The sequence below is a fragment of the Mercurialis annua genome, linkage group LG2 (genome assembly GCF_937616625.2).
Source record: "Mercurialis annua linkage group LG2, ddMerAnnu1.2, whole genome shotgun sequence".
Lineage (NCBI taxonomy): Eukaryota > Viridiplantae > Streptophyta > Magnoliopsida > Malpighiales > Euphorbiaceae > Mercurialis > Mercurialis annua.
The window spans coordinates 566795-579184 of NC_065571.1; the positions used below are offsets into that span (position 1 = coordinate 566795).

General features: G+C 29.7%; 1 protein-coding gene across 1 annotated transcript; it reads left to right on the forward strand.

Moving 5' to 3' along the window:
- The first annotated feature begins 7362 nt into the window (after positions 1 to 7362).
- LOC126666799 (uncharacterized) lies at positions 7363 to 8283 on the forward strand. The gene is made up of 2 exons (XM_050359673.2): positions 7363 to 7555; positions 7891 to 8283. Exons 1-2 carry the CDS (start codon positions 7427 to 7429, stop codon positions 7990 to 7992), a joined length of 231 nt encoding a protein of 76 aa, XP_050215630.1. The 5' UTR covers positions 7363 to 7426; the 3' UTR covers positions 7993 to 8283.
- The last annotated feature ends 4107 nt before the right edge of the window (positions 8284 to 12390 follow it).

A 12390-nucleotide genomic window follows, 5' to 3' on the forward strand; every position in this document is an offset into this window, starting at 1 on the left:
CATATTCCTGAAAAGATTTCACCTTTTGAGTTGTGCCACTATATGATCACGCTGGCTTTATTTGAGTGCATTTTTTCTTTACACGAAGCTCCAACAGTGTTCACAATTATGGATAAATAATTAAGTATATTCTGCACAATCGGTAATATTTACAACAACAATAACCGCCAATTGAAGCCGTTGAGCAAAACAATAAATATATCTAGTATAAAAATTCTCATTAAGTATGAACGGCTTTAAACCGTTGCATTATCTACGCATATTTGAAACCCCATCATATACTTGTCCTCAAGTAACCCTGAAATTATAGTTGACCCAAACGTTAAAATAGACTTATTTGACCCCAAAAATATAAATTTTGGGTTTGATTGACCCAAAAAGTTAAAAATGTGCTTATTTCATTTCGAGACATAAATTTAAAATTTGTGTTGGTCCTTTGTTCATTAAATAATTATGGTTTTGTAGATTAATTTGAATCAAATTTATCGAGTTTTAGTTTCTACAAAAAAACATACTCCAAATAACTGATATATTTAATGCAAAACGAAATATATCATAAATCAACTGTAATAAAATATGTAAAATTAAATAATTAATAAAACTGAAAGATTAATATATTTGAAAAAAAAAAAGCAATAGATAAATGCATTTTAATAACATGTATTCATACATTATACATCTCTATAATTGCATCAGGACTTGTAAATTTTTAAATAGTCCTAAAATGACTATTTTGGCCGCTTATTGTTTGTCTTGATGCTACCGGAACAGCAGCTCATGCAGTATTATAATTTGAACAAAGGATCAATTCACCCCCTCAACTTGGCACGAAATATCAAATAAGTCATTTTGAACGTTTTTAGGTCAAATTAACCCGCAACTTAGCAAAACCGGATCAGTTCAACCCGCAACTTAACAAAACCGGCGCAAATTCACCCTTCTGACACAAAAAGAGAGAGTGGATTAGCTAATTAAAAAAAATAAATCCTAATTAATTCCAATTTAATACTAATTAAACATAATTAAAATTATAATTACACCTAATTCTAATTAAATACCCAAATTTAATCTACCGGAAACTGCCGACTCCGCCAACCACCGGCCACCACCGGCCATTGTTCTCAGACGAGAACAGTGAGGCTGTTCTCGTCTGAGAACAGCGGACCTGTACTCATACGAGAACATGCCATCTGTTCTCGTCTGAGAACAAAAGGAATTTGTTCTCGGACGAGAACAGATATGGTTCTCGTCTGAGAACAGATATGGTTCTCGTCTGAGAACAGATCTGTTCTCGGACGAGAACAGAGACAAAGGGCGGGGGGCGTTCATGAAAATGGAGGACGGAGACGGCGACGGCGGAGGAATCCGGTGAAGGGTGAAGGGAAGAAAAAGAAGAAGAAGAATGGAGAAAATGGAAGAGAAGTATGGTGGAAGGGAAGTGGAAGAAGAAGGGAAAAAAAGGAAAATTTAGTTCTTAAATTTTTTATTTAAAAAGTAAATTAATTTTAAAAGTTTTAAAATATAAAGAGAAAAATTGGAATTTAAAAATCATTAAGCATTGAAGCAGAAAGAAAAAAAAATTAAATACTATTTTGAAAGTTTTACCATCAAAACCGGAGAGTGTAACACACTCTCTCGAGGAGGGTGCAATTTGATCCGGTTTTGCTAAGTTGTGGGTCTGTTTGATTCAAAAACGGTAGAAATGACTTATTTGATATTTTGTGTCAAGTTGAGGGGGTGAATTGATCCTTTGTTCATTATAATTTTGTTGAGTTATAAGCCTTGTTCATTGATAAAATAAAATCATTGTTTATTATCTAAATTTTTATATATATTGTTCCACTTGATAGATTTATAAAATTACACTATTAGTAAATAATATAATTTTTTAGGTATTTATATCATACACTAATTAATAGTTGTTATAGGTTTATAATTATACGTTTTGTACACATTTGACACATGATAATTTAATTTAATTATTAAATAATTGAAATATTTTACTTAATTATATTAAAATATTAATTACAAGTTATAAATTTTATATATCCTGTGGTAGATAAGATTTATGTAAGGATTTTTTGTTCAAAAAAAGTAAATCATATAATTACAATATACATATGCTGAAAATATTGAATATATCTTGAAATTTAATAACCAAGTGATATAAATCTAGCTTTACGGAGCAAATAAAAAAACTTTGTAAATCATGACTTGAATAAATAACTACTATTTTTTAATAAATAATTGTTATTGTCACTCGAATTAATCCAATGAAATGTTAATATCACTTTATTCTCTTAGTGTGTTAAAATCACCAAAGCCTAGTATGTTTAATTCAAATCACATAATATATAAATCTTAAACATAAAGGAGAGGCAGAACCAAAGTATATTGTCACTATTATATAGTACTTTATTTGACATATTTATTGTCACATTCTCCATTATTAAATATAAGAGATCCATGGAGTCTTCATTTGAGAAACATATTTTTGTGGAGGGGGCCATCTGCCACTAGCATTTTTAAATTGTCATCTATGTCAAATCATCAATCATACCATATTGGATTTTACTTTTGAATTCATACCATAGAGTCCCATTTACTAAATAAAAGCTATAGTGCTTTTTTTTTTAGGGTTAAATGCAAATTCATACATAAACTTTGACCTAATTTGCAACTACAACATAAACTTTAAAACTTGGCAATGTCAGTAATTAACTTTTCATTTTTGGCAAATCAATACACCAAACTCAAAAAACACTAACGTGGACATTGTAATATACCACCATGTGTCGTTGCATGATTGGTGGATGTACCAATTTGCCAAAAAATGAAAGTTGGTTACCGACATTGCCAAGTTTAAAAGTTTATGTTGTAATTGCAAATTAGGTCAAAGTTGGTATATGAATTTGCATTTAACCCTTTTTTTTATTGAGAAATAGTGCTTAATTAATAGTTCCAGAATTCAATACTCTACTATTTTTATTTTATAGAGGAATAAATAATAATAAAATGCATCATAAGCAAATTTAAATGCATAAAATGAATTAAGCTATAATTAGATTATTTTAAATATTTATCATGCTTGAATTGTTTGAATTTATATCATTTTTTTGCATCACTAAATGCACATTTGTTTTTTATGTTCATTTTAAACTTCAAATTTATTTATTTTTACTTCAATCACAGTAGAAAATTTAAAATTTGATTTTGTTGTTGTTTTTAAATTAAGAGTAAATTTCATTTATTTTTAAAAATGAATTTTAATAAGTAAAAAGTTCGTATAGAAATATAAGTAAAACTTTTGGATAGTTAAATTGATTAAAAAAATTGAATAAATTACGATAAAGATATCAAACTATAATAAATTTATAATTTTAAAAGTTTTGAATATATTCATAAAAAGTCAAAAAAGTTATTTTTTTAAACAATGAAATCTATAAACTATAACGCATTTGCATTTTAAATTAAGTAAGGTACTTTTTTTTGCTTATTTATACTTGTGTTTTAGCTCAATAAGTTTTTTATTTAAAAATAATACTCCGTTTTATAAATTATCAAACATATTTTGTTAAATTGAAAAGTTAGGCAGATATGATTAAGAATATTCCCAGCATAAAAATAAGGGAAAAGGTGCAAAAATGACCCTAATGTATAGCCCGTGTCTCATGTTGGCACCTCATGTATTTCGGATCTCAAAAAGGACCCTAACGTCTTGAAAAAGTGTCAAAAATGACCCTTCCGTTAACATTTTCGTTTAAGGCCGTACACATTTATGTTTAACGTCGTCCATGTTTTGTGTTTTTTTTATACTTTTTCGCAACGTTAGGGTCATATTTGAGATCCGAAATACATGAAGTGCCAATAAGATACATGAGGTATACATGAGGGTCATTTTTGCACCTTTTCCCTAAAAATAATTAATAAAAGTTGTTCCAATAAGAACCGAGATATTGAATATCATAGTAGGACAAAATTTAGAGAAGGGATTAAAAATTTACACTCAATTAACTGCTCCTTCTGTGCTCTAGTGACTAGTGACGAATTAGCCTAAGCAAGCAATGAATTTCATTTGCTTAAATAAATGCATCATTAGTAGATGGAAACTATATGTGATTGGATGTATATTGGGTTCGCTTTTTTAACAATAACATTTCTAAGCTAAAATATCTGCCATGAAATGTTTAAAAGTCTCCACTCCATAAATATTGTAATTAACCAATTAACTATATTATATAGCTCTAATTATTTAAAAATATTTAATTTTTAATTTTTTTATACGTACTAATTCTTTTTAAAAATATTATTTTTTACCTAATTTCGATAGATATATTTGACTTATAGTCCACTAATAAACATAATAGATAGAAAACCTATTTTATTTTTTATTGAGTAAAAAGCAAACCATTTTAACTTTATTAAAAAATTATAAACATATATAAATTTATTTTAATATGATCATTTATTTTAATATTGTTTAATTTTTTAAAATTAATTTAATATATATCAAAATAGATTTATCCGAACGATGCGGTTATTGATTCACTTATTTTATACATTAGATGGCATCTCTATCGTGGTTGTTGGATCAAGTAGATGGCATATCTACTTGGACCAATGAGAAGATATTATTAGATATAATGTGCCTTTAAAAATGGCTTGGATTTTGCATGTCATTATCAACCTAATTTAAACCACACATTAAAAATATAAAATTACCGGAGGTAGGGTAAGCCGTAAGCATAATATATGCAAATTACTATTTGGCTGTAGGGAATATATTAAAGTTTTTGATAATTTCATGAACAAAAACAAAATCGGCAAATGTTTGACCTTAAGCAATTAGGTTTTGCAAGCTTATTTTAATTTCTTTCGACAACAATGTGGTGCTGCTGCAATATGATAACATACCGGACGGTATTTATAGCTTTATCGTTGCAGACAATGCTGGTATTTCTATCCCTCGCATGAGTAGAAGTTTGTAGTTCTTCTTGTCTATGACCTTGGCCTTCTTCTGTAATCAAAAAGTAAAAACAAAAAAATTATATCTAAATTTCAGCTATTTGGGCGCCAAAAGTCGCGGGTTCGAACCCTGGCTACGCCCTTTCTTTATATGGAGTGGTTGAGATTGGATTGCTGGCTATTATAACCGGGAATTACTAGGTATGCAGGGTTGCGGGAGGTCTACATCCCCGGATTTGACAATGATATTGAGTTCCAGCTCAGTAGAGTGAGTATTCGTTACTAAAAAAGTAATAATATTATAAAAGTATATAAGCAATTAGGGTTTAGTTTGATATATTATGTCTTTATTATGTTAAAAGTTATAGATTTAAATCTCCAATTGTTAATCTAAAACATTAGTTGGTAGCTTTAGCTATTGTAAAATCATATGCATCTGGCATAGTTTTGAAACTCAAAATATCTTTCCGTAACTCAATAAGTGATTGATTTTTAAGATTATCATTTAAGCATGTAGAGATTCTAGATCAATATAGTGGCTTTGTATATTAGCTATATTAAAATAGTAAATATATAAAACATTGTTTCACCATTTACTCAAAGAAAGGACATTATTTCATAGCAAAATTAAGATTAGATTGACATGAAAAATTTCCAGCAGCTGCCCTGCCTCTTGCTGTCCATGAAAAGACAATGTTTAAAGGCCACATAATTTTATGAATGCAGGCAGGCAGACAATGAGACATAATAACGTTATAACTGTAGTTAAAGTCTTGGATTCCACTTAATAGACGTGCCACGGGCCTATACGGGTCCAGAAGCGGACCGAAAGCAAACCAGAAAATTAATATCGGGGTAAGCCGCCCCGAAACTGTTGGAAAACCAGTTTCAGACCGGAGATGGAGAACCGGCCCGGAAATTAATTTTCCACAGTTTCAGGCTGATTCGAGTCCACTTCTAATCCCTTCTGATCCCGAATCTAGCGACCAAGTTTGTGTTAAAAAGTTGAGAGTTGTGCACAGTCGGATTTAGATATAGCACGTAAGATATGTAATGGTCTAATTTATAGATTTTAATTTAAATTAGTATCATTAATAATATAATTTTACACACATTAATTAATTTCTTTTATTTTATCTATCTTTATAAAATTATAATAAAATGTAGATAACATTACATATTTGTCCATTTTATAGAAAAACAAAAAAAAATTAAGTCTGCCATGGATATAGATGGATGGCGGCGAGCATCATGAGTTTAAGTACAGAGAACCAGGCAGCTTGTGTTGACTGTTTAATTGCTAAAATTCCATGGAATTTCATCTTCTCTTCTCTTTCCTTTTCCATTTGGGATAATATAAATAAAACTATAAAAAGCAAAATAAAACGTGCTTAATATGACTTTAATTTCTTCCAAATAGAGAAATTATAATGTTGAACGGCCCGCGCCATCCCATTTCTCTAGCAACGTGAGTCGTGAGGATAATAAAAGGCAGAATATTCGTTATGTTTTATGGTGAGTTAATGCATTTTTATTTACATTAACATATAAACAAAAAACTGAATCAATCAAAATTATGTATATTTATTGATTTATATTTTTTTACTATCCAAATTTTAAACGGTTGTCTTTAAAAAAATGTTCGAGTCCCCGACTTCAACTTAAACTATGAAAATGTCTCACCAACTAACTTGCGCCTTAAATAAATTTATCATTTAAAATTATCTTATTAATTAAAGTCACTCTTCCACGGTGTATTTTTTCTTATCATCCTTTACATAAGACTATAGTTTATATAGTGATATAAAATATCAGAAGGCAAAGTAAGCGAATACCACATATTAATATTAGAAAAACAATTATCATTCTTCTAAGATTATGTCAAAATATATTATTCTTTTAAGTTTTAAAAAATTCATTGTTTTACTTATTTATAAATATTATTCCTTCTGTTTTTTTCAATTGTCCATTTAATCAAAATAATACATATCAAGATAGTGCTATTTTTGTCTTAACTTATAAAGAGAAATATTAATATAGTCCTATTAATTAATAAATGCTTTTTAAATTAAAATCTAGAGTCATTTATTTGCGATGGAAAAATTTGAAAGATAAAAATTAAAATTATCTTAAAAATCTAAATAAATTAATAAATATAGATAAATATATTTTATTAAATGGAAATTGAAAAAAAAAAGATGAAGTATTGGTTATGTGAATATTATTTATGCCTTATGGAGACTAAAAAATAAATTAAATATTGAATTTTATGTTTAAATAATTGTAATTAGAGGCAAATGGGTTGTGGGTATGGATTTATGGGCCTAATTGGGCCCAGAAAATCTTACCCTGAATTCTCTGAATCTGAGGTATTATTAGCTGTATCTTCTTCTTCTTCTTCTTGATCAAAACTCATGAAAGCATTTGAAGGTTAAAAGAGGAGAAATATTGTCCGGAAAATATGTCGTCAGTGGGTACATCGAAAGGCGTTTTGGAGATAGTAAAATTTGGTGTATATGTCGCAGTTCCAATCGTTCTTATGTACGCTTTCGCTAACAATTCCAAGAATCTCCAGAAATTCATGGGAAATGTCAGTAATCTCACTCCCTTCATTCTTTTATTTCGTTGCTAAAAATTAAATTCTGTTGATTTTTGTTTTGAATTATGAAAATCTCGAGTGCTATTTTATTGGGATATCTTGAGATTGAGAGTATGATTTTTACTATTTTTTGAATTAGGGTTAGCTGTTCTTATAAGTCATCAATTTAGGATAATTTGCTCTGATTTCTCATGCAGTATACCTGTGTTAACTGTTTAGTGTCTAATCTTAAGCCCTTGTAGTTATGTTTCAGTGTTATAATCTTTGATGATATGTTCCATTCTCTTTCTGAATTGTTGCGCTCTTGTTTCTGTTTTGCCATGAAGAAATCATATGTAGTGTATCCTCCAGAAGCACCAAGGCCTCCATCACCGGAGGAACTAAGGGAAATGGCGCGAGAACTAGCTCGCGACAGAAAGAATTGCTGATACCGGCTGTAAGTTACTTTCGTTGCCCTTTGTGTTAAATAGTAGTCACGATAAACAGCATAACTAATATGCAATATCCAGCTTGTGCTTTGCGGATTTTGTTTCGATGTTTGAATAATTTGTCTCGCTTATAGAATGTTAAAGTAAATTTTATTGCTTCTGCCTTCTGGTTGCTTGAGATATGTTCTGCCTGTATTGATAAAGCTTAAGGATTAGTTTGTACCCTTTTCAAAGACAAATCTCTTTTCAACATAATATACTTTCAATGTGAACATACACGTATCCATATCATATCCTTACTTTGTAATCCAAGATTCGTAATTTCACATATGCCAGCTGCTGCAAAATGCAATTATAGCCAGGCATTACTGTTCTGAAGCCATATGTATCTTTGTAATTTAACACGAGAACTCATTTTGAATCACCATACTTTCAATTCTAAATGGATGCTTTTGATCATACTTGGCACTTAGATCACCGACACAGATAACATGACGAAGAGTCTTTGCTTGACTTTGAGAGTCTCATTAGCAGTTTAACGTGCATCCTCTCACTGCCTTATTTGTTGAAATATGGGTATATGATATTGTTACACCTATCAAATCAGTAGGTATTCACTTAATGAGACTTAAAGAATGTTCTTAACTGGAAAATGAAGTGCAAAGTGTGCCCAATGCTCATTTTACCTGTTGGTCGCTTTCACCAAATAAGGTATTACAAGTTTGAATATTTCCGTGTTGCGTTTGTGTTGACGTGATTACGAAATGGGTCGAAGATTATTATATGGGTCGTGTCCGTGTTGACGCTAATCATGTCAGTTGAGTGGATTGATGCGAGACAAATAGACCCGTTTTTGATACCCTAAGGCGAACCAAACAAACTTTAAGATTAGCCTTTCACATTATACATTATGGATCATGCAATCACATGTTTTAAATTCAATATTCCTTCAATAATAATGTAAAGGAAAATATTAGAGAATTAAGTGTACATGTTCATGGGTCACGTTTGGGCGGATTTGGGCTGGATTCAACTGACTTTGACTCTTTAAACGATAGTCCAAATCTATTCTGGTTTCGTTCAGGCCTAATTTTTTCTATCAAGATCCCGTTCATACATATTATATTTTTGTCGGTTCAGCTGGATTCTTTTTGAGATGCATTGAAATAGAATTGATTATAAAAGCGCAAGTCCGCACATGAAAAATTAGGTTTATTTCGGATCCGGGCCAGACTCGAGGCAAATATAAGAGTAAGTTTGGTTCGAACGGGCTGGACTTGGTTGGGTCGAGCGTGAATATGGTCCAATGATCAGGTGTAAATTAAGGCAAGAAGTAGTAGTTGAAAAAGAAGATCCATTCAATGCTGAACTTTAAGAAGTAACCACTTGAAAACGAGATGGTACTTCTGCTAGTCTGCAATTGAAATCATTATGAAACTCAAGCTGCCAACTTGACTAATTTGAAACTTTATTGTTAGCTTTGTTGATTAGACACATTAAAAAAATATCATTCACTTGAATATTAATTTCTCCCCTTATTGTTCTAGTGGCGTCTATGTGGCTCCGCCATGGAAAGCTACCTTAAACTCTTCAATCAAATTGCTTTACTTCAAATATATCTCCTAATCACAATCTTTCTTAAATGTTAATTTATTAAGAGTGTTAAAATGGGTTGATGAATTATGTCTGTGCTGTATCGGTCTACTATGGAGACACAATTAGGATTAACACGAATACAATTCATTTAGTAATCGTGTTCACGTGAACAAAATATAAAAGTTAAATTATGCGTGTTAACTTGTATAACTCGTTTAATTTTGTGGGTCGATCGTATATGATAACAACACATGGACCTTTTTTTTATAATAAACGAGTTGAATATGGATCATATTAATATAAAATGATAGATGCATGCTAGGACCCGATCCTCATGATAAAAGAAATCATATATGAAATAACAAAAATAAATCAAGGTAAAACCCTAATCAACTCAAAAGTGGGCACCCATGTGTTAAAAGAGCAAAACTACAGATTTGACAATAGGCAACCAAGGCGTGAAAATACTTATCATTGTTACATTTTTAAATTGAGGACTTGCAGATCAAAGTTCTAAACAATTGAATTGAAAAATTCATCAAATTGCACTTTTTATTTATTTATTAAATTTTAAAAGTGTATATTTATTGAATAATTTATAATTTAATTTATGAATATTTATCTTATTCGGTGAATTATGTCAAGATATTATAAAAAAAAGATTAATTAGCTGTTGAATCTAATAATTTATAAGTTTTTCAATTATCGGACTCGACACATGATAATAAAAAAATTTATTATTTCAGTGCCGTTTAGCTAAAATTTAGATATTTTATAATTTAAAACGTTCAATGTATATGGATCCTATGCTACAATACATAATTTTTGAATATGCACGACATGTTTAGTATATTTATTTAAATTGATCGAATATAAATTATATCCAAACGACATGTTTTAACTCATTTAAGTGGATCAAATATGGGTAACATTAACACGATATAGCCAATGTATATATCGAAAACGTGTCGAGTAGGTTTGACTAGACACAATATGACATATTTGCTTGTCAACCCAAGTACTATATGTTTTGAGCTGTGTCATATGAGTCGACCCGTATGTAACACAATCACATTTAATTTTGATCTTAACTTGTAATTTTTATATTAGGTGAATCGTGTTTGTGTTTTACGATCCATTTTGGCACTCCGAAATCTATGTAATATGAAAGGTGAGTCGGACATTGACTGAAAATGAATACTAATTATTTACCCTATTTGGCATCGATAGCAAGTGTCTTGTTGATACAAACAAGCGTAAGTGTAGTGTAGGAGATGGATTTGGTTGATGTATGCAAAATTTCTCGTCTACTATTTCTAACTCATTATCTTAAATTAAACCCCTTAATTTCTCCACTACCATCACCAAATCTATCTATCCACTTGCTAAAAGAGGTAAATGCAATTTTGCTAGTTGGGTGGGTATTTATTTGGTTAGCAGTTAGAGCATTTAATATTTGAAGGAATGGTCTGTTTATTAAATGAACTTGTTCCATATTATCATAAATATAAATATTGCCAGCCAAATTGTACACGCCATTTTGAAGGTCAACTCCAGCGGCTTCGAATGCTCGTAAGGTTCTTTGCTGGCCGTTCTCATATACTCAGTGTGTGGTATTCCGTATCTGCCCTTTATCTTAATAACATTTGTAACACTATTACTGGCTAATCTCTCAGTGATTTTTTCTGTCAAAAGTGATAGTCGATTGTTAGGGTCTCAATTGTTAGTTGTTAGTTACGGAAGCGGGATTAAACCTACAACTTTTCAATGCATTTATAGGTGTTTTAACCATTCAAGCTAAATCCACATTGGCTTGTTTCAGTGATTCAATGTGACTAGACGTATGCATGATGCATTGGATGACTATCAATCATCATTAAATTGAACCAAATTAACTGTAATTCAATTTTTTTTTATTATGACCGTCATCTTTAGCAAATAGTTACAATAATGAGTTGACCTAATAACCTTTTAATTTTATTATGACCGACAAAATTATGAACCTAATAACGTTATTGGTTATTATGTTTTTGTTTTAAAATAAAGAAAATATATTTTTATATATATAAAAAATCTAATTAAATTGATCACTCTTAAAATAGCATTACTGAAAATGTATAGAGTTGATAAAACTGATTAGACATCAAAGATATTGTTAGCACTTCAATGTCTAATGGCCTCCTTCAAAGAGAAAAAAAAAAGAGAGAAAAAGTCAAACTTTAGTAAATAGACCATCCATCAATCCCAGATTAAGAAATTTGAGATATACATTTAACGGCTAATATGATTCGTTTAATTTGTCCTTTTTTGAATACAAATGACACAACAATCTGATAATTAATTTGATGTTTACTAGTAGTCTTTAACAAAATGAACTATTTTCTTTCTTTTTATCCACTTATCATGATGTACATTTACTATAATAAAATGCGTACTTCTTCTATCCTGAATGCTCTCTTTTTCCTCCGGAAATATATAAGATAAAATCTATTACATTTCTAGTATATAACGTATACGTGTATACAAATATTTACAGATATTGATGGCAACTTTAAAAAAAAGAAGGCAAAATCCAATTTTAATTAAGATTCATGATTTTATCTTGTCTCTAAGTATTTTTTTTGACTAATTTTTGTTTTTTTACTTGATCTATATATTTTTAAAAATAGTTTTACTATGTCCCTGAGAACGCACCATACTTTCAGACTTTTTTTAAAAGAAGATTTTAATTATAAAACTGTTTTAAAAAATATGTAGACTAAATAAAAAGATAAAAATGTTTAAAATAAAATAAAAAAAATG